Source organism: Sarcophilus harrisii, chromosome 3 (genome assembly GCF_902635505.1).
Source record: "Sarcophilus harrisii chromosome 3, mSarHar1.11, whole genome shotgun sequence".
Taxonomy (NCBI): domain Eukaryota; kingdom Metazoa; phylum Chordata; class Mammalia; order Dasyuromorphia; family Dasyuridae; genus Sarcophilus; species Sarcophilus harrisii.
The window spans coordinates 144,043,221-144,068,033 of NC_045428.1; the positions used below are offsets into that span (position 1 = coordinate 144,043,221).

At 31.6% G+C, this 24,813-nt stretch overlaps 1 protein-coding gene across 5 annotated transcripts in view; it reads right to left on the minus strand.

Moving 5' to 3' along the window:
* UGGT2 (UDP-glucose glycoprotein glucosyltransferase 2) overlaps positions 1–24,813 on the minus strand; it is a 191,672-nt gene that overhangs the window by 51,011 nt on the left and 115,848 nt on the right. For all 5 annotated transcript variants that reach the window (XM_031958563.1, XM_031958562.1, XM_031958564.1 and 2 more), the window contains 6 exons: positions 19,424–19,519; positions 16,274–16,376; positions 13,821–13,900; positions 10,920–11,109; positions 6,024–6,182; positions 4,652–4,737 (listed from right to left, as the gene is read on the minus strand). In XM_031958563.1, coding sequence (XP_031814423.1) covers positions 4,652–4,737; positions 6,024–6,182; positions 10,920–11,109; positions 13,821–13,900; positions 16,274–16,376; positions 19,424–19,519 — 714 coding nt within the window. The remainder of the gene's footprint in view (positions 1–4,651; positions 4,738–6,023; positions 6,183–10,919; positions 11,110–13,820; positions 13,901–16,273; positions 16,377–19,423; positions 19,520–24,813) is intronic.

Sequence of the window (24,813 nt, forward strand, 5' to 3'; positions counted from 1 at the left end):
CCCAAGACTGGATATTATCTAATGAAGTTTCCAGTTCACACCTGTCCCTATCCTCAGTGTCTGTAGAGCTTTCTGTCACTTTCCCTCTTAGTCTGGTTAAATAAAAGGCACTGTCACTTTTTTTTTATTTCCCCATCAAGATTTGGACTGGTCAATTTTCTAGATATGTTTAGAGGCGTTTGTAGATGGGAATTTACCATTTTCCTTCTTGGTTTTTTTCAGGATCAAAAGTCTATTTGAGATTCATCTAATTTACCAGCATTAGTATCCTATATATAGATGGTGAAAGTATAAAGAAAATGTTCCTCATTTGCACTACCATTTTGAACATGTCAACTTTGCTCAATAATCAATTATTCTTTAATTAATAATAATACTTATTATGAAAATAGTTTAAGGATGTGTGCTTTGATATAATAATAAGAGGTATTCCATTAACTAATTTCTTCAGGAAGCCTCTCATTATTATTGCTGTAACACTTTTAGCATGCTCATTTTGCCTTTCTTTTGCATTTATATAGCTTGCTTATCTTACATTGCATTTATCTGCAAATACACTTGGCTCTTTCAATGCACCCTAAAAAAGATTATAGGCGTGAGATACATTTTATTTGTTCATTATTATTAAAAGAATACAATCTGAATTCTAAAAAGGGAAGTACTAATCATTAAGAGACATAATTTTTTTAAAAATTAAGTTCAGATTATGACAGATTAACTTTATTTTCTTTCTCTATGAAAGAATATATTTTAGGAGGACCAAGGAAATGCTTTAGATACTGTTTACCTAAATTTCAGCAAAGTAGACAGCATTTCTCATGCACTTTAAGTGGAGAGATATAGTCCAAACAGTAGAAGGATAAGACGAATTTCAAACTATCTCAATAACCAAATCTAAAGAATAGTCATTAGAGAGAAATATCTACTTCCAAGGAGGTCTTTGTTCAAATGCCTCAGAGATTTTTTCTCAGTAATTTAACATTAGTTATTCTTGGATAAAGGCACAGATGACAAAACCTAGGGGGCTTAGCTAATGGAGTAGATGAGAGGGTTAGATTTTTAAAGGCTTAAGTGGCTAAAAACAGGCTAAATCAAATATAAAATTTAATAAGTGTAAATATGAATTTTATACTTATGTTCAAAAAATTATTCTCACAAGTACAAGTAAAGCTAGGTAGCAAAAAGGGCTGCTTTCTGTTTCATAATTGTTCTAAATAAACTTGTTTGGAGGTCAGTTCACTCAATTAACTACTTTGGACTGCTTTGGATCTATTTCCAAATCAAAAATCTGAAATGGGTATTAGATTAAATCAGGAGAGAGAGGAGTAATGAAGTAAAGATATAAAAATAGACACTGCCTGCAGCCAGTAAGGAAGAAGTTTAGTCAGGCACATTAATGGAGGCTTTGATAGATATGGGAAGATACATTGTTTTATCAATAGATGCTCCAATCTAATGTAGTGAGAATAAAGGTAAAACTCTTGAATTGAACTGAATATGGAGAAAGTCAGGTGAACAAGCACACAATTTTCTTCCCCTGTTTATATTTTATAGAGAGGAAAAATCTCATACAAAAATATTTTGATCCTGAAAATATATACAAAAATGCTTCAATCATAGCAACACATTTGTTATTCTAAGACCTAAATGATTAATGACCTAAATGACCTTAAGCTTACAAAAATAAAGACATAGCTAAAGTCTAAGGTATGGATAATGTCAACCAATGCTCATAAAATTTAACAGTAGTCAGACCTTGATGACTAATGGTAAGATTATCCAACTAATTAATGTTGGTGTTAGTTGCCATATATTTATTTTTTTATATTAATAGTTTATAATCTCTCTGAAAAAAATAACAGGTTTCATATTTATCTTTTCATTGGGGTATTTCCTTGGTAAGTCTAAAAAAATTATTTGAAGTATCTGGAAAATTCCCCAATTGTATAAACTTACATTCCAAAATCTTCAGTCATGTAGTCTCCTCCATGGTCATTGCCTCCATTCCCTCCTGACCTGAAAATGGGATTCTGACCTTGGAAACATCCTGAGCTTTGATAGACCAGCTATACTTCTATGTTGCTTGATTCTTAGGCTTCAACAACACTTCTTGGATATTGCCAGTAATGCCACTATGACTGTACTGCCCAATGTCTATTCCATTTTCCCCTTTATATATATTATCTTCCCCTATTAGAATGTGAACTCATTGAGGACAAAATTTATTTTGTTTATTTTTATTTGCATACCAAGAATTTAGCATAACAGGTGGCAAATGGCAAGCACTTAATAAATGTTTTTAATCTATGCATAATGGAAAAACCTTAATTGTAATGTCTGTACATCTATCTGTGTTATATAAGTGAAATCAGAGTTAACAGAATGTGTTTTTATCACAACAAATGGAACTGATCATGATTAAAAATATAATAAACAATTGAACACATATATACTAACAATTTACTTAAACAGAGATGTTAAAATTGATGGTTTACAACATCAAAAGCATCTTCAGGTTTTTAAACAAAATAATTTCAATATTACATTTTCCCAAGAAATGTTATTTATTCAATTTATATGTCAAAAGTTTTATCACGATTATATATTGACCAAGGTACTACTGTGAAACCATTTATAATCAAGACTTGCCTGTCCTATAACTTTATAAAGGCCTTCAATAACTAATTGAACAATGACAGTACTAGATCTCAATGGGGCAGGGAGGGGATCTTGATTTTGATCATATCTTTAGGAAAAGAAAAAAAATAAACCTAGTTTTGAAATCCATGGTGATGATTAAAATAATGAACTACAAACTTTGACTAATACTCATTTGTATATTGTCGATATTATTATGGTAAAGGTTATGACTGTACAGTACTGAAAATATTCAAATATTTAAAGTCAATTTAAAGATATATATTTAAGGTTTCCTTTTTTCCCCCTCTGTTTTCAATGAGGTCATTAGAAAAGAAATCAGAAGCTTGTAAATTGAGATATTAGAGCTAGAAGGTATCTGAACAAGGTGAAACTTTTTAATGTACAGATGAGGAAAGTGAATCCCAAAGAAGTTAAATGATTTGCTGAAAGCCACATAGGTAAACAGTCCAGTCGTTATATAAGATATACTAGTCATATCTACAGGATATTAATTTTATCTCTATTTTTATCCTTTTAACTAATTTAATATTTTGCTCCTGCATTATTGATTTGACATTCAACAAAATTTAAATTCATTAGAAAAACTGCCAGCCTTACTAATCTACAAAGCTACTACAAAGTAGTACAAAATAAATGCTGGGAGGAAATTAACAATAAATGGCTTCTTCTAGTATGTGAAATCTCTTTGTTTCCCCATGTTCCTTGGCTAAAACTTGGTGATCAAAGATAAGAAGAACGAGGAATGTATCCTTAAATAAAATTGGGCAAATCTAAAATTTATTTTTTTCCGTTCAAATTATAATTATAATAGCTTACACCCTTAATTTGAAGTGTACTTTATAATTTACAAAATACTTTCACATCCATTATTTCATTTGATCTTCATGACAAACTCATCAAGAGATTAAAATGGGCATTGTTTGTTTCTTAGGCTAACAAAGATTAAATAACTTGTCCCAAATCGTCTACTACATAAGGTGCAGAGACAATGAAATAACAATCATTTCTTAAAATGTTTACTATGTGCACAGCATGTTATGTTAGATAAGAGATACAAAGATGAAATTAGACTAGAGATATGAATAAAAAAATTAAAAGTTTTTGACTTCAAGGAACTTAAATTCTATTGGAGAAAGCAACATATCCACATACAAGTAGATACAAAAGAAATATTCCTTAAAGCTGGAGTTGGCAGCTGAGGACATCACAGAAATTTGTACCTAGGAAATGATATTTGAGTTGAATAATAAAGGAACCCTCTTGGGATCATGTTCATCCCAGGGATGGTGGAAAGCTTGTGCAAAGGCACAGAGGTAAGAGATAGAATGTCATGTATAAAGAACAACACTGAGTTGATGAAATGGAGAAATGACTAATGAGTTTGGAACATATTGCAAAAGAATTAATGTCCAATAAAAGTTTGTATTTTATCCTAGACTGAACTTATAGGATGCTACTGGAGTTTCCTGATGAGGGGAATGACAAGATCAGTCTTTAGGAAAATTGCTTTGGTAGCTCTGGGGAGGATGTACTGGACTAGATGGCAAAGAACCTGGAGTTTGGAATAAGATTTAAGAGATTATGGTATAACTCCAGGTGGGAGGTGAGAAGGACCTAGATGAAAAAATAGAAGTTTAGAGAATTGAGTGTGGATGATTTTGTGAAATGGTGTGGAAAAATCTTGGCAAATGATTGAATAACACTTTTTTAACTGGGGAGAGGAGAGAAGAGGAGAGAAGAGAGAGGGAGGGAGGGGGAAAGAGCGAAAGCAAGAGCAAGAGAGAGAGAAAATAAATTCAAAGATGATTTCTAGGTTTCAAACTGGGATAAGGTTAGGAAAATGAGGTGGGTCTGGGGGAGGAGAATAGTTTTGCTAAATCCTTTAAAGCTAAGGACCATTTTCCTATATGTTATTATGTAAGTTTAACATCTTTTTTGTAAAAGCTAGTAAATAAGATAGAGCACATTATTCTAAAATAGGATCACTTACCTACTTATCTGGTAAATATCTTCAGATTTCCCTTGGCGTAATCTCAGAATCCAAGCACCAGGATTTGCTTTTAACTGAAAATATCCCTTAAAAGAAGAAAAGAGGATTGCTGATTCAGAGCACTGTGACTATACTTAAATGTTTAAAAAGACAGATATTGAGTAGAGATAAAGGTCCCTACTGTAGGGACTTAATAAAGAGATTTAAAAAAAAATTTTGTTGGAAGGGCCTTTTAATCTAGTCTAGTTTATATATTTCTACCTCTAAACATGATTGCACTAGAATTATCCAAAACTAAAGATATGTTTAAAAAATTCTAAAAGAGACTCTAATTCAGTTTTCCTTGAAAATTGATTTGCAGTAATGAAATAAAGATGTTTAATCATATTAAAATAAACTCTAATAAGATTAAGTCAGTTATTACTTATGCTTTTAATTAAATTTCTCAATTATTCTTTTATAGAATATAAAATATAGGCATTCTTATATATATATTTTTATCTTAGTATCTCAATATTCCACTGTACTACGTTATAGTTTTAAGACATTCTTGTAAGAATGTTGATCTAATTAATGAAGAATGTCCATCCCTCTATCTTTGCTCTCTCAAATCTTAACCATCTCCTCATGGCCCATTTCAGTGGTCACATCACTTCTTATTTCCCCCATTAAAATTAATTTTTCTTTTTTCTTACATATTAAATAACCTCTTTTAGCTCTCCTATGGCATTACTGTATAATGGTATGGTACTCCTTAAGCATTGTACTCCAGTGCTTTGTTGTAGTCAAACATGATCCAGAATTCTTGAACAACACTCAAACGATGTACAAATGTGAGCAGATCATATGTACCAACCTCAAAAGTTTGAAGTCCTAGAGTGCCATGCAGTTTTTAGTTTCTAGGTAATGGTTTCTTTGAACACATGAAGTTGAAAGAATGGGCTGTGATCAGGACTTGTGAAGGAAGCATCCACAGAAAAACTCATGAATCCTTTAGAGTCACTTATCATTCCAAATATGTTACATTCTCCCTGCTATTCTAGGAACTCAATAAATATTAACAGCTGTATATTGTGTTTGAATCTCTTTTAGGATATAGCAAACTGTTCTGTTTAACCAAAAAAATATAAAAAAAATAAAATAAAGAATGGCTATTTCATCTGCTTGGATAGTTTTAGTTGTAGAAGCTCTTTTCACTTATTCAAATAGGTTAGTGACTTGTTCAAGTTCACACAGCTAATTCATGCAAGAAGAGTTTAATCATAGATCTCCCTGATTGTACCATATTACCTATCTATTATATACACAGGAGGTGCTTAATAAATGTTGAATTAGTCGATATGGAAAAATAATTACTCGAGTCAATACTCACAAGGTTGGCCATCACAATGGTATCAACCATAACAGGATTCTTTTTCATGCCTAGGGTAAACTGAAGTCCCCGAGGAGGTTGTCCAGTAGTTTCATCAAAGCACTGTCCTTCAAGCAGTAAATACTCCAGTTCATATTCTGCTCTGACAGCTCCCTCAATCTATGAAGATAATATTCACAATTTAAGTGAGGCATTTTCATCTTTCACAACATGAATTCCCATAGGCTAGCAATAGTTTTATCATAACATAATAAAAAGAAAGAGAATTTACAATCTTTATATTCGTTTGGAAATATTTTGATAGACTATGGAACTGTATAAATTTGTAGAATAGTCTTAAAGAACAAACATGACTTTTCCATTCTATGATAACAACCTTACAGTATTCCCTTTCAGGGTTCAAAACTATCTTGGCTTGTGCACCCAATGGTAAGGCAAAGAAACTGTGGAATCTTTCTATCCCTGCATACATAGTATTCATGGGGCAAACTGAATATGAAGATCTGGGCTAGGAATGCTCTTGAGCAATAAAGGAATTCATTCAGATCCAGATTTTCTAATGATTTCTCTTTTCTAATGATTTCAAATCTCACAGCATTCTCTTTATCATCATCATCTTTTATGACCTGTCTACAGCTTCTATCAGTGGTTGATCATTTTCTTTTCTTTGATATTCTCTTTAGTTTTTGAGGACTATTCTCTCCTGGTTCTCTCTATACTCATCTAATAGCACATTTTCATTCAAGTTCAAAAAAGGGATGATCAGGTTATGTCAGCTAATTATCTGTATTCCCATAGTCCTGGGTCCTATTTTCTTTTCCTTATATTTCATTAGTCACAGATTCAATTATCATCTCTATGCAGATGATTCTGAGATCTACTTTTCCAGCTCCAACTTCTCTCCTGGCATGATCTCACATCTCCAATGAGCTAGTGGTATGATAGTGTAAGAATACAAAAGAAAATCTCTCTTAAGGCAAGAATCTAAATAAAAAAGTTATTTTAGAAGGTTAGAGATAAATGACATTTCCAACATTACTTTTTCACTGAGATTAACTACATTCTCTTTGTAGTGTCAGAATCATTGAAATGTTTGACTATATGCTGTGGACCAAGTTTAGCAATAATTAAAAATTAAAGGTAAAACTGCCTCCACACTTATGTATTTGGAATGCCACTGGCTAGTTATTATTACTAACATTCCTTTCAAATTCAACTTATTTTTAACTATTCAAATCAATTATTTATGTCTTGGAGAGCACTACCTATGTTTTCAATCAGGTTCAAAAGAGGATGGTAATCCCTTTCTATCTTCTCTTAAAGAGAATGATTATTTTTATTATGTAATTATTACATTAATATTATTATTAACATATTATTATGCAATCATCACATATTATATTCATTATATATTAATATAATCATAAATATAATATACCATAATTATAATATATTATTATATTAATATTATATTAATCCAGAGGATTATCACTGGATTAATGATAAATGATGGTCATTTTTCACATCATGCTCTTTTTCACACAATTATAGCTGAGATAAAAATCCCGCACGTGTGTATATGTGGGTGCGTGAATCTAATTACCATGCTATGGGATAAATTATGTTTTTTTCTTTTTACTTTTTCTTTTGATCTTTTTGTGATACAATGGGAAAGAACTAGATTTAGAGCAGGATAAATTGTTTTCATAATCTATCTCTGACATTTGTTACCTTTATGGCCATGGGCAAGTCATTTAACCTCTCTGTGCCTCAGATTCCTCATTTATAAAAAAAAAAGGTGATTCTGGACTAACCAACTTCATAATCCCTTCAATATCATAACCAAAGATTGTAGATGATCCTAGGGTTGTTGGCCCAGACTTTTGGCCTTACGATATTTGTACAGAAGTTGAAGAAAGTTGTCATTTTCCTTCTTTTATAAATGCATAGTAGTTTTAATAGTAATATCAATTTAGCTTGTAAGGGGGAATGTTAAGCAACTTATTATGAAAAGGCTTTTTAATAGATAATTGCTGTAGTAGTAGAATTATGTGAATAATATGATAGCACCCAAATCTTTGAATTCTATTCAAACCTTTCTTGATCCTTCCAACTGCTTTTATTCTCTCCTACAAAAATTTATCTCACATTTATTTTGAATATGGTATGAATTTGAATTTGTCAGACTACTTATGATCAAATGGTTTCCTTCCTCTCCTCTTGCCCACTTGATTATATCACAGAAGGGGCAGACAAAAGGGGAAAGATGGTGCTATTTTAAGTAAAGCATGAAGAAAAATTCTTATATTGTTATCTCGTTACACAATATAAACTTTTCTTTCATGGAATTAATAGAAACATCTTGCCTTTAGTTGACTAGAGATCATCCATGTTTCTGGTGACCTTTAGAAACAAGTCTATCAACACTGGGAAACAACTGAAAAAGAAGAGCTTTTTGGAGGATGAGCCCTGGAAATCTAGAACAGAGCTAGCTTTGAAGGAAGCTTATTTCATTCATATTAATATGAATATATATTAACAAACAGTATTACATTATATAATATATACAATATTAATAAGTACATATATGTCTGTACATATATGTATGTGTGTATGTGTGTACACATATAGTAATTAAAAAGTAGTTTAGGTTGGGGAATCAGGAAGAGCTTCATGTAGAAGATGACATCTGAGCAACTTTTTTTTTTTTAAGTAAAAAAAAAGTATGCTTCAATATATATTAAGACAACCATCAGCCAAGACAATTCTAAGGAACTTGAGATAGAAAATGTTACACAAATCCAGAGAAAGAACTACAGAGTCTGAATGGAGATCAAAGTATACAATTTTCACTTTTCTTAATTTCTTTTTGTTTTTTCTTTCTTGGGGTTTTTTCCTTTTGTTCTGATTCTTCTTTTACAACAAGAATAATATGGAAATTTTTTTTTTCCCAGCATGATTATATAGATACACAGTCTCTATTGGATTGGCTGCTATATTGGGGAAGGGGGAGGGAAGGAAAGGAGGAAAAAAAATTTGATATTCAAAATCTTGCAAAAATGAATGTTGAAAATTATCTTTACATGTAATTGGAAAGAAAGAAAACACGATTATGTTTGTTGGGGGGAAAGATACCACTGATTCTGTTTCTGGGGATGGATAGCATTTTTTCATCTTAAATCCTTCAAAATTGTTTTGGATCATTATGTAGCTGAGACAAGTTATTTACAGCTGATCATCTTACAATATGTCTGTTATTCTGGGCATAGTAAACTTCACTTTGCATCAGCTCATGGAAGTCTTTCCAGGTTTTTCTGAGAGTATCCCACTCATCATTTCTTAGAGCATAATAATATCCCATCAAAATTACATACCACAGATTGTTCAGCTATTCCCCAATTGATGGATAGATCCTCTATTTCTGATTTTTTGCCTCCCAGAAAAGAGCTGCTGTAAATGTTTTTGTACATATAGGTCCTTTTCCTTTGGATACAAATCTAGTAGTGATATTGCTGGGTCAAAGATATATATATAGTTTTATAGCCCTTTGGGCATAGTTCCAAATTTGAGCAACATCTTAAATGAAGGGTGAGAATGAATGAATAGAGGCAAGGAGAGGTATGGATTTTTCCATTCCAGCTATGGGGTTTAGTCAATATAAAGACCTAGAGGTGGAAAATGGAATGTGTGTTAAGAATGTAGAGGAGGTTAATTTGAAAGGACTGCACACTGAATTCTAGAAAGGGAATAATGTATACTGAAGTTGGAAAGTCAGGTTATGGCCAGTTTATGAGTTCCTATTTTGTTCTAAAAGCAAAAGGAAGCCAGTGAAATTGGTCAATTAGGGTGGTGATGTATTCGGATCTGTACATAAGGAAAATCACCCTGAATGGACTAGAGTGGTATAAGACTAGAAACAGGGAACCTAATGAGGAAGTTTTTATAGTGATGAGGACCAAATGAAGAATAAAAGATAATGAGATTACAAATCTGAGATAACAGAAGTTAGGTGGTGTCTTTAATAACGTTTATATAGCACTTACTATGTAAGGTGTTAGGCTAAGTGCTTTGTAATTATCTCATTTGGTCCTCATAATGATCCCAGAAGGTGGATGCTATTATTATCCCCACTTTTCAGATGAAGAAACTGAGACAAATATAAATGAGTTAGGTTCCACACCTAGTAAATGCCTGAGGCTGGATTTGAATTAAAATCTTTGTGACTTTAGGCTTGATGCTCTATCCACAGCATCACTTAGCTTTCCTAATAAGGAAGTCTAAAAAAGGGGAAGGTTCAGAGGAACACAAAGTTAGTATAATTTTAAACTGACATGCTGAGTTTAAGATGTCTCTGAGATGTCCAAGTCAAAACATTCAGTAGGCAACTAGTGATCTAGAACTAATTCGTGGAGGCATGTAAATCTGAAAAGAGATGACAGTTAAACCTATAGGACTTAATAGCTTTACCAAGAATGTTACTATATGTAGAGAAGAATCTTAAGGAACACTGATGGTTAGAAGTATAATATGAGTAATGAGACAGTAAAGGAGACAGAATAGAGTCATCATATAGTTAGGAAGCAAACCAGGAAAGAACAGTGTCACAAAAACTTAAGAGAAACCACCCAGGAGGGAAGGTGGTTAACACAGTCAAAAGTAGCAAACACTTTAATGAGAAATGAAAAGAGAACATCAACTTTGGCAAGTAAGAGATCGTTAGTAATTTTGGAGATAGCAGTTTAAACTGAAGAATGAGGTAAAAGATATTTCACTAATACTCTTTGAGATATTCCATCTTGCCCCTCCAACTCTATGGGCATAAAAATTCAGCCCAAATTTAAAATGGGAAGCTAGTTTAGTCTGCTCTCATATAAATAACTGGAAATTACAACTTACATCCTTTAAGTAAATATTATCAAGGTCACAGGAACTGTGCACTGCTTCAACCAACCAGCCTTCAGGAGTAATCATGTTGAGAGTCAGAAGAGGTGATTCAGGCATTTCTTGGAACTTTGCCATAGGGCCCAAAGAAAGAATGTTATTTGGCCCTGGAGTAATTTCTGGTTCCAAAACAAACCGGTAAAAACTGTTGATAAAAAAATATAAAGATAAGCATTGTATCCCCAAACTCTTATAACTTTCAACTGAAACCTTTTAAATAAAAAGTTTGACTGCCATATTAGAAATTGCTTGCTCAAAAAAAAATCCTGTACAGAGTTAATACCTATTATTGGAAAGAAAAGCATAATATATAAAATATACCAAAATAGTGCTAAGAATATTATTGAGTATAATTTATTATTTATTGATGAGAGTAATCCCAATCATCCAAGTGACTGGGATTACTCTCATCAATAAATAAATTATACTTTAATTCATTGTTCATATTAGGATCTGATAATGTAGTTAATGAATGAATTCTACTTACTGCCTGCCTGCCTAACTTCCTCCTGCTATCTGCTTTGGGGCCATTTATCTAATCTTGACACCACTAACAGAAAAAAGAAAAATGGGGAAAAGGTATATTTCATATGTTTTTATTTTTATGAAAAAGCACTTATTACAAAAGCGTAATAAAAATGAACATCAAGTTGAAAAATCCTGGTAAATTGAAATAGACAAATTGCTTTTAGAAGTCTTATTCTTGTTTTACCCGTAACAAAACTATTAAGAACTATTAATGACCAAGTAGGACTTATGGCAGGAAAGCAGGGAGAGTTTACATAAGGAAAACTGTTAACATAATTGGTTATGTAAATAATAATTTTTTAAAAATCATATGATTATATCAATGGTTGTAGAAAAAGCTTTTGATGAATTACAACAATTATTTCTATTAAAAAAAAACACTGGAAAGTATAAGCATACATGGTTTTTCCCTTAAATTGATATAAAGAATTTATCTAATGCTTTTCATGCATTCAGCATGCCTTTTTATTTGTAATGGGGATAAACTAGAAATCCTTCCAAAAAGATAAAGTGTGAAACAGGAATGTCTACTGTCACCAATATTATTCAATATTATATTGAAAATCCTAGCAATAGCAATAACAGAAGAAAAAAAAGAAGTAATCAGAATAGGGAATGAGGCAATACAACTAACTCTTTGCAGACAATATGATGATATAATTAGAAAATCTCAAAAACTCAACTACAAAATTAGTTGAAATTAGTTGAATTAGTAATACTAATTTTAACAAAATAGTAGGAAGTAAGTAAATCCATATAAATCATTACTATTCCTATATGTCACAAACAAAACCCTGCAAGAAAAGATAGTTTAAAAATACCCCATTAAAATAATTCTAGACAGTATAAAACATCCAGGAGTACATCTGTCAAAACAAACCCAGGAACCATATTAACAAAATTATTTTTAAAAAACCCTCTTACAAATAAGATTGAATAGAGAAATGTTAATTGTTCATGGTTAGGCATATATGATAGAAAATAATTTTACCTAAACTATTTATGTATTTATGTATTCAATACCATCTCAGTTAAATTAATAACTAATAAATTAAAATTAATATACAATTAATAAACAAAAATTAACAAAATAAAAGATTTATTTCACTGAATTATAAAAAAATCACATCAAAATTCATTTGGAAGAAAAAAAAAGTCAAGAATATCAAAGAAACTAATAAAAAATGTAAAGGAAGGAGATTTAGCAGCACCTGATCTTAAATGTTTTAAAGACAGTAAAACATGGATAGACTTGCATGAAATAATGAAGAGAAATGAGCAGAACCAAGAGAACATTTTGTACAAAAACAGCAATATTGTTTTAAGAACAACTTTTAAAGAATAAGTTGTTTTGATTACAAATATCCAAATTATTTCTTCAACAAAGAGATCTAACTCAGTTTCAATTGATCAATGATGGACAGAAGCAGCTACACCCAAAGAAAGAACATTGGGAAATTAATGTAAACTGTCTGTATTTTTGTTTTTCTTCCCGGGTTATTTTTACCTTCTGAATCCAATTCTTCCTGTGCAACAAGAGAACTATTTGGTTCTGCACACATATATTGTATCTAGGATATACTGTGAAATATTTAACATGTATAGGACTGCTTGCAATCTGGGGGAGGGGGTGGAGGGAAGGAGGGGAAAAGTCAGAACAGAAGTGAGTGCAAGGGATAATGTAAAAAATTACCCAGACTTGGGTTCTGTCAATAAAAAGTTATAATTATGAAAAAAAAAACAAAAAAATAAATATCCAAATTAAATATAAAGGATATTTGAAGGGAAAATGTTATCTGCATAATGAAAAGAGCTGATAAAAAAGAATGTATAGAATAATTTTACATATATACATATACCTATACACACATATTTGTAGCTGTCTTCAAGGCAAAGATAGGGGGAGGGAAGAAAAAAAAGGAAAAGAAAAGAAATATATATGGTAATTTCATTATATATTTTAAAAAAATAGCAAGTTTTACAAAACAGATTTGTAGTTTCATGTGTAATAGTCTTTTTTTGTGTGAAAAAATAAGTTAAAGAAATGCTTGTTTTATTCCATAAATTAAAAACTAATAAAAATTTAAAAAAGAAATAGTTACAAAAAAGACAATGATTATATAGTGTATAAATTCCTAGACAGCAGGATTGACTTATTTTTGTCTTTGTATCTCTAAGGTATAGCATTGTGCTTTGTACACACATAAGGTGCTTAATACCTGCTTATAATTTATTAAAAATAGGATAAAATCAGATCTAGGATAGGATAAAGTCAAAACACATATTTAATGAGTTTTTGATAATTCAGGCAGTATATTAAGTACTCACCTCTTCAATGGTGTCTCTGAAAGTTTTTGCCTACAGTTCAAAAACAATTTCAGCTTCATGTTGACAACTTGGCCAAGAACCTATTAAAAAATATTACATAACTAAAACTATGATTTGATTGTGGCCACATTTCCTTAGTATGAAACAATAAGATAAAACAATTATTTGAGATATAAAATAAGAAACAGACCGAGAATCAATATAGTTCATGGCTAAGAAATTATGGACTCTCAATTTTCTCCCCTTTTCAAAAATTTTAAGAGTAATTACTCTGGCAATTTCAGTTCCAGAGAAGATTAATACATCAAACAATTTACCAAAATTGTTAGACAAGGATGAAAACAGGTTTGAGAGTAATGAAAGGACAGAAAGAAATTTTGCAACAAAAGATGTGATTGAGAAGGACACAGTAAATACTTATTTGCATCTAATATATATATATGTGTGTGTGTGTGTGTGTGTGTGTGTGTATAATTTTATCACTCATAATTTGCATAACCCTTAATTTCTCCATATGCAAAATAATGATGCTTCCTATTCCTTACAATAAATCACTTTTCAGAGAAAGATGTTATATTTATATAATTTGGTATAAACAAGTTTTTCATTTTATGGTCTTTGTCTTAATGTGAGTTTCTCAGATCTAAACAGTACCCTAATATAAAAGGATATATCACCTTAATACAAAAGAATCATGTTGAACCCTAATGCCTCTGGATGATATAGTATTTTAAAGGAAAATGTGCATATTTAATGTAGAAAGCAGGATTTAACCTATTTAGAACTATGCCAAAAGGGTTATAAAACCTCATATCCTTTAATCCATCAGGCTCTCTACTGGATCTGTATCACAAAGAGATCATAAAAAAGGGAAAAAAAAACCCACATGTGCAAAAATATTTGTAGCAGTCTTTTTTGTAATGGCAAGGGACTAGAAACTGATTGAATGCCTATCAGCTGTGGAGGAGCTAAATAAGTTATGGCATATAAATGAATGTAATGAAATATTTCTATAAGAAATAAATGACCAATAGGATGATTTCAGAGCATCCTGGAGAGACTTACATGAACTAATGCTAAGTGAAATGAGCAGAACCAGGAGATCATTGTACATGGCAATAAGAAGACTATGTGTTGATCATCTGTGATGAAGTTGGCTCTTTTTAACAATGAGATGATTCAGGCCAATTACCATAGACTTGTGATGGGGAGAACCATCTGTATCCAGAAAGAGGACTATGGAGACTAAATGTAGATGACAACATATTATTTTTTAAAATTGTCCTTTACTTGCTGACTTGTTTATTTTTTCTTTTTTAATCTAATTTTTTCTTGTGCAGAATGATAAATGTAGAAATATGTTTAGAAAAATTACATATGTTTAACCTATACTGGATTACTTGCTGTCTAGGGGAGGGTGACAGTAGGGAGTGTGGGAAAAATTTTTGGAACACAAAGTTTTGCAAAATGACTGTTGAAAACTACTTATGAAAAATAAAAGACTATTATTATTTTTAAAATAAGGCTCGCACAAAAGCATTACACTCATTCTGGTTTTTAGACTGTCTAACTGTTGTTTCCTATCTTTAGTCTGAATAGTTTTATAATCATATACAGAAGTATGAAATCCAAAACTGAACTGATACATCTTAAAAGAATATGTAATAAAAAAATCAACTGTGAAGTTTATTTTGCTTAGTTATTTAATAAAGAATTTGAATGAGAACTTCCTTACAAACTTATTTAATGAATAAAAATAGATACCAATTATTTTATTTTTATATTATTCAGTAGTGTAAATCAGGTTGTTAGAATATATACATTATAAATAGTAATAACAATTTTCCTTCATATGATATTTTAACCTACAAAGCATTTTTCTTACAATAAACCTGTGATTATTTCTCCCATTTTAACCTATTAGGAAACTGAGTTTCTAAGAAATTAAGTGAGTTGCTGAAGTTATATAACCAATGAACAGAAGATCTGGACTTGAAATCTATTGTTCTTTCTATTACATTATTCTTCTTTAAGATATTCAAATGTCTTCAAAGTTTTAAAAGTGATTTTGATTTTCCTTCTTAATTTTTGTTTGTTATGAACTTAATGTCAATAAATATAAATATTTCAATTTACAAAGAATGACAGAAGATTGTATGTAGAACTGTAAACCTCTGTTATGGACAGTTTTCAAAAAATGCATCAAATTTTATACAGCAGTAATAAAGTTGCCTTGTTTGTGTGTGTATTCTCTTCTGAGCTAAGAACTTTGAATTGCTCAATAAAACACTGAGTTATATATTTTATATATATGATATATATATTATACACACATACACACACACTTACAAGTCTATATATAGTTGATACCAGAACAAAGTAAAACACAAATTTGAATAAGCTAATTACAAATTTAAAGAGGATTATATAATTAAATTTTTGTGATATCTTACAACCAGTAATTGAGACATCTTCTGTGCTTCTCTTGTTAATGGATCAACAATAGCAATGACATCATAGAATATATCACTTTCTTGAGGATTTATGTTTATAACACTAGAAAAAATAGTAAAGAATAAATGAGATAAAAAAGAAAAAACTGAATTAAGGCAAATGTAACCATCATAACCTCATCTTCTCCATTATAACTGCCTTTAAAGTCAGTTTACCCTCTGAGAAAATCAGCAACATTATTATAGTTATGCTTCATTTTTTTCCACTCTACTTACTAGCCTTCTTTACCAGACTTGATCTTAACAATCTGTTATTTCTAATTCAACAAATATTGTTTGGACTCAAACTAAGTGTAAGGAAATGCAGGTATAAACAAATGGATAAGACACAATTCTTGCTATCAAGGATCTTATAATCTAATAAGAAAATCAAGGCAAGCACTTAGGAAATTACAAAGCAAGACAAAACTATTTGTCATAGAATAGTACAAGATGGGGTGGAAGTTCAGGGGAAAAGATCACATCTGAATGTGAAACGTAGTTATTGGAGGAAGTAGCATTTGGATGAGTAAGTATTTGACAAGTTGAGATGCAGAGAAAGGTGAAATTAAAGTAGATAGAACAATGTCAGGAAAGGTACTAAGATAAGAAGGTAAAACTGTATTCAGTGAATATTTAGTAATAGTTTTCAGGTATCATAGGACATATGAAGAAGATTCATATTCATGTATCTGTGAAAGAAACCAGTCCTAGTGTAAAGAACTTTGAATAAAAGACTGAACAATTTGTACTTTATTCTGAAGGTAACAGGGATCTATTAAAATTTTTTAATAGGGAGCTGTGATTGTAGCTAAATTTTAGGAAGCCCAACTAGTCATTATGGTTTGAAAGAGAGATAACCAAGACTCTGAAAGCCAGGTTAAGGGCCTCCTGCAACAATCCAGATGAGAAATAATGAAGGTCCAAACTAAGATATTAGTAATGGGAATGAAAAGGAGAGAATAGATGCTGAGAATTATTTTGGGGAGTAGAATTGATATGATTTAACAGTTTAGTAGGTGTAAGGGAAAGGGAGAAACCAAAGACAATTCCAAGGTTTCAGGGATTTTATTAAAGGAGCAAGACTCACAACAATTTAAGGTATTTGAAATAATATGCCAGTCTCTGAAGAAAATTACAAATCATAAATTTTGTGAATATTTTGAGCAAGGGCAGCATAACTGGAATAAGTATGTTGCTCCCTAAAGTCACTGCTTTCAATATTAATTTGCACACATAAATTCCAGTATGTTTGTTGTTACTTTTTTTTAACAACCTCATTAGCATATTACAACCTATATATATCATGCCATATATAAATGAGGAAGGATCCTTAAGATATTATTTAGCCCAGTGCCCTGTTTTAAAATAGATAAGATATCACATAAGACATATTAGAAAAAATAAACAAGAGAGATAAGGAGATAGAAGCAGTAAAAGTTAAGTGATATTCACATTCATTGAGTAATAAGTAATGGAATGGGGGACAATTCAGATTGGCTATCAGCTAAAAACAAAGTTAACAATAAATAAATGTATATATCATACTTTTTTCAGCCTTCAAAGATTAAGTAAGTATTGGGTCAAGAATAATTTCACTTATGAATGGCTCTAGTCAAGAGAGGAGTCAAATATTCTTTGACAGAATATTAATAGCACCTTACTCTCTAGGCATGAGGCATTGTATTTGTTAGACTTAACCTTTTGTTCCATATTTCCCCAGAACAGTAAGGATGAAGTTATATTAGTTTAAAATAATGTCAGTGAATTAATTGAGATTAAGTCTTTTTAATTCAATTAAATTCAAAAAACATTTTTAAAGAAACTATTATGCTCAAGGTACTGTGGCTCAAGTTCACAAAAGATAGAAACTAAATGCTAAAATGTTCCTTTTTACTTAATACTTGATTTATTTTTCTTGTAGAATTTTGGTCCTGATACAGATAAATCCAGGCAGAGTGGAGTAAAATATGAATTTATGATATTAATGAGGTTATATAGTGTTATAAATTAAATGATGATTCTAAAATATTATCAGATATTTTATGAGACATACATTATAAATCCTATTTTCAAGCATTGGTAATCAAAATTCTTTATGAAATGTATTTTCTATAGTAAAATAATGACTGAATCACTGTAAGACCTACAAGGGTTTTCTGAATTGTCTTAATCATAATTTATATACAATGTGGTTATTTATATACATGGCATATATTAAATATATAATGTAATATTATGTAAGCACACATATGTACATGCATATATGTGTATACATAAACATACATATGTGTGTATATATGTATATACATACACACAATCAATTTACCAGGATATCTGACTGATTGAAAGTTTATGCCAATGATATAAAAAAACAGTATGCAGTATTTTCCTAAAGATGAACTTTTTATTATGGTACCATGTAAATTACCATGGAGAACATTTCAAAGAGTCTGAGTTTTCATTAGTATGAGCACTCCTTCCACCAACAAAATCACAACCCTACTCTATCTTAGTATAATAGAATTTTCACACGTTTTTATGGCCAAAAATATCATATAGTAGCCAACTTTCTACCAATGGACTTCTCTAAAACCATCTGGTCTGATTTTCAAATGGTAAGAAAACAGCCTGTTGTCAGGCTTATCAATACCTTTTTAACTTGGTTAGAAAATTCCACAGCTTGTATTTTGTTAAATATAGCCTTCAAAGGACACCATGGGGCAATGGAAAGAGTGTTGGATTTAGAGGACAAGGTTCAAATCCTGACTGTCCCACTTAATAGCTATCAACTTGAACAAGTTACCTAACCTCTCTAGCCCTCAGATTTCTCTACCTGTAAAAATGAGAAGTTTGGATTAGATAAGCTCTAAGCTCCCTTCCAGCTCTAAATTTTAATTTAAGAACCCAGGTTCTGTCCTTGGCATTTCTCCGAGAGTTATCTGGTAGCAAGTATCGTATTAAACGAATGTTTTTGAACCCACATTTCTTTCAGGTAAGTGACCATTTTTCAGATGAACAGTCAGTCTATTAAGACTCTGGCAAGAATCTTGCTGGCAATGACTAAGAAGGAGGGAAGGAGAGAGGGAGAGAAGGGAGTTACAGTCTTACCTGTGTTGTTCTTTAGGGAACGTGACATCATGCCGAGATTCACTTTTAGGCATAGAGGAGAGAAGGGCATCCACCTTCATAACCAGATCACTTCCACTAAATAAAAGTAGACAACTTGTGAATTCTCTGTTTCAAATATCTCCTTTTAATTTTATAATTTATGGCTTGAAAATTGTGTAATTAAAAGACAATTTTTATTAAGAATTTTTAATTTTCTCAGTTGGGATTATGTTTCCTATCATGCCACAAGAAGGTAATTAATTTCCCTCATTTACTTTGTCAGTTTTTTAAAAAAGGAATGATGTCTACATTCTCTGAAAAGAAACATTTTTTATAAAAAAATTCTTAAAAAGGAAGGAAATAGACTGTTTTGATAGCCTCTGAGCAGAGAAAAGCGAAGTAATATTCCCCCATAGCTTAATTCTGACTTCTTTTGTTTTCCTTAGCATTGTTATTAAATGAGTGTCTATAGCATCCTAAAACTAATATTGTAAAAGGAAGATTATTAATTGTTCAATTCAATAAAGAGCCTATGAGCCTAATACGTGCATCATATTACCTTAATTGGACTAGTAGGTTTGTGGGAGAAGAGTGACAAGGAAATGATATAGTCAAGGGATTTGAAATCTAGTTTGAAGGATAAAACATAAGAAACAATGAGGATAATTCAAGTGCTGCGAACAAGACAAGACTATACCATGAAGCTGGGACAAAATGACACTGTTAGAAATTAGGGAAAATGATATGGATAGAATATTGGATGTTTTTGAAAAATATGTAGGAACTGAATAAATGGGAAAAATAGGGCATGTTAAGCCAAAGGAAACATCAGAAAAGTGAGAACAAACATGGTAAATTTCAGAACAGTGAAAAAACTTAGCTGGAGCAGAAAGAACAACATTAAGGATTAGTAGGAAATAAGGTAGATAGGTAAGGCAGGGCAGCATTATGGGAGGTCTTTGAATATAAGAATCTGGATTCAACTCAATATTCATTAGCAGCATTCTTAAGCTAATCTTTACTTTGCTAAATTTATTTTCAAAAAATTAGTTTTCACATCATTTCTACACTTCATCACCTTTACATCGTCCTCAATCCCTTTCAATTTGTATTCTGTTTCTACTATACTTCTGAATTTATAAGTACTACAATAATTTCTTTTCAAACTTGTATTAAATCTTTTGTTTTCAGATTAACCGATTTCCATAACATATATAGTAAAACTATGTCTCATCATATACAGTAAAATTTGTTCTAGTTTTTCTACACCATTGTTCTCCATATCTTAAAAAGGAAGGAGGTAGTTATTGTCTTCACTGGGGACATGACTGATCATTATAATTGCACAACATTTGAGTTTGATAAAGTTCTACTTAACGGCTGTGTTTGGCTGGATGTTGTGTTTTGTGCTCAGAGGACCAAAATGACATCACTATATTGAGGTCAAGGTACAGTGAGTCTGACTGTGCTTGACCAGAACAACATAAGCTCAGACATCTAACATAGATTGGGCACAAATAGTTATATGAACATTTGGAGTATAGATAGATCTAAATGTGTACACCTCACATTTCTTTTAAATTACTGCAATTCCACCTTGCTCATTGAGTATAGAGCCTTCTTTGATGTGGGTGTGCAAATTAGGTAGTTCTGTGCCACTGCCTTCCATGTCTCACAGTAAATCCCAAAGTTCCTCAGAGAGATCTTGATAATGTCCTTGTATTACCTTTTCTGGCCTCTGTGTCAGCACTCATTTTGCCTGAGTTTTCTGTAAAATAATCTTTTAAGCAAATGTATGTTTGGCATCCAAACCATGTGGCCAGCCCATTGCACTGAACTCTCTGTAACAGAATCTGAATAGTTGGCAGTTTAGCTCGAAAAGGGCCTTAGTGTCCAGTAATTTTTCTTACCAAATAATTTTCAGAATCTTCCCAAGACAATTCAAATGGAACTGATTCAGTTTCCTGGCATGGCACTAGTAGACTGTCCAGATTCCACAGGCACACACAATAGTGAGGTCAACACAAAAGACTTACTTTGGTGGGCAGCTTGGTGCCTTTTTTCTCTTATAATTTCACAAATATTTAGCTAGTTGTGGTAATACATACATGAACCTCATCATTTTGCATGCATCCCTGGAAAGTATACTGCCAAGGTAAGTGAACTTATCCATAGCATTCAAAATTTCTCCCTTTGCTATAACAATGGTTCCATGTATGGATGGCGTAGTGCTGACAGGGAATAACCTCCATTTTCTTCATGTTAAATTATCAAGCCCAAATGGGCACAAGTGGCAGAGAATTAATACATACTTTGTCACATCTGAACCTCAGAGACTTCACTGAGTACACAATCATCTGTGAATAAAACGTTGTGCACCAACTCTTCCTCCACTTTAGTCTTGGCTTGTAGACTTTTCAAGTTATATAACCGACCATCAGTATAGTTAATTTTGATGCTGTTTTCATTATTTTACATTTAGCAATACTACTGAAAACATTATGCTAAAAACATGGGAACAAGGACAAAACCTTGCTTTACTTCATGGATGACTGGAAAAGTGAGAGAATATAGTCCATTATTCAGAACCCATAGAAGCATGCCGTCACAAAAGTGTCATAATACTGATGGACTTCTGTGGTCAATCAGATTTTGTCATGATCTTTCACAAGCTCTCATGACTGAGAATATCAAAGGCCTTGGTCAAATCAATGAACACTGTGTATAGATCTTTGTTCTGTTCCTGGCATTTCTCCTAGAGTTGTCTGATAGCAAGTATCTGATGGCCCCAATCCTTTTTGAACCCACATTGGCTTCCAGGTAAATGACCATTTTTTCAGGTGAATAGTCAGTCTATTAAGACTCTGACAAGAATCTTGCTGGCAGTGACTCAAAGGGAAAGAAAGATAGAGGGAGAGAAGGGAAGAGAGCAAGCGAGAGAGAGAGCAAGAGAGAGAAAGTGAGAGAGATATGAAATGATCTGTGGTTGTTAAAAGACAATCTATTTCCTTTTCTTTTACAGAGATGAACGTTATAAGGCATCCTTATACTCTTTGGGGATAACTTCCTCTTGCCATATATAATCCAGAAGATTTCAGTCAGCTTTTGTATGAGCAGTGGATCCCCTGCCTTATAAATCTCAGCTGGAATACAATCAGCACCAGGTACTTGTCACACAAGAGCAGCGGAATGGCATTAAAAATCTCTTTTTCAGTTGAAAGTTCAGCTAGAGAGGAATTGATTTCATTCTGAGGTATATGGTCAGAGACTTCAGCATGGTTGCTGATTGTCTGTTGAGAATATAATGGAGATGCTCAGTCCATTTTTCCAGGAACATGTCCTTATTACTAATCAATATGACTCCATCAGCACTAAGAAAATGAGATTATGCACAAATAGATCTTTGACCCACAATAACCTTCAGAGTATCATAAAAGCATTTTGAATTGTTACTATTAGCATAAAGCTGAATTTACTTTGTTTTCTGAGTAAAGAATCTTGAATCTTGCATCTCTCTAAGTTTTACCTGCACTTTTTGGTAAGAGTTACAAATTTATTTATTTATTTTTTTTAGAAATGTATGCCTTCTTATTCTGCTGGTCATTCTTGTAGCATTCTTCTTTTTCATTCAGTAGGTTCTGAATTTCTGAATCATTTTTGTCAAACAATCTTGATGTTTGCAAGCAAATGCAATGTTGTTCACCAAATCTCTCACCACTCCTTTTCTGCTTCACAGTTGCTAATTGTGTTGGGTCAGCCTGCTTCCAAGTTAGCAACAAATTGTTTATGTGCTGGAGAAGCTTTCTAAACACTGTCTTCCATTAAGCAAATGTGAATGTTTACCTTGGAGAAGTAAGTCTAATCAGTAACACTGCTCTACACAATGACTTTTTTTTCATTCTCACATTCTGCCTATCTCTTCTCCTTAGAGTAACAAACTATTTCTTTTCTTTTCTTCCTTTCATTCTCATGTTTGGTAAAATTTGGTTAATTTTTTTGAGGTAAATTCATTTTAAATTTAAATACAAAATGAGAAAAGAAAAGAAAAAGAACATTTCTATGTGTGTACAACAGAGCATTAGAGGATTCAATATAAAACAATAAACTTCCATTTCAAAAAAGCCTGTATAATAATGTTTGCAAAGTTACCCAATTTTTCTTTGCTTTCTTGAAGGCTTTCTTTTGTTCTCTGGGATCTACTTTTTACTTTTTCCCCACCCCACCACCAAGAAGGCTAAAATTAAACATAGATAATACATCTATATATCTGCATATATATGCATATTTATATACACACACATATATATATATATATATATAAACACTTTCATATGCATATACACTCATACACATATATTTAAGACTGTACTGTGCATATTTCTACTTGTCATATCTTTCTCTGGCTGTTGATAGCATGTTCTTTCCCAAGTCTTTTTATATTTTTTTACATCAACCAATTCATCATTTCTTACAGCATTAACAGTACTCCAACACAATCACATCCTATCTGAGAGATTGTCTATGAAAGTGTTTCTACATTCCTTCTATTCTTGGCTATATCAGTTAATTTATACATATTTTTAACTTCAATTGAAAATTATCCTTTTGATACTTCAATAATGCTTTTACCTTACAGTGTAGCTTAAGTTCCAATATTACTGAATCTTCTTCCTTTACATCTTTCCCTGCTTGGTTTCTTTAAAATTCCTTTTATTCTTCTAAATGAACTTTGTTACTTTTTTTCATAACTCACAAAGATAATTTTTTTACTAATTTAATTGGGATGGCACTGAAAAATAGATTATTTATACTGGCTTTCCCCCATGAACAATAAATATGATTCCAATTATTTAAATCTGACTTTATTTGTATAAAAGCGTTTTATGTTTATGTTTATATAGTTCTTGTATGTGTTTTGGCAGTTATATTTCTCCAGTATTATAACTGTCTGTATTGGTGACACAGTTTATTTTTTCTGTTTTTCTCTTTTGATCAAATCAAACTTTTGACGAAATCAAATTAGCACAAACTTTGTTTGAGATCATGATTAATACCCTTGATTTTTTACATAATAAATTCTGCTCCAGTCCTTTAAGTGAACCTCTCATTTTTTTTGCATTTTCTGAAAGCAACAGGTTGTCAAATTCAAATTTTTAGTCTGCTATCAATTTTCATGGGTAAACCATCCCATTCAACTTCTAAGCTATCATTACTTGTTGTATATTTAGTGACAGTCTATTAAATGTTTTATTAAGTTTAGGTAAAAGGAAGACAGTTAACTGATGAGAAGGTCATGAGATGCACAAGTCTTCAGTAGTAAATGACCATTTATATTGCTGTTTCTGATCCATTTCTCCCAAGGACTCTCTTCCATGGCTGATAATCTTTGC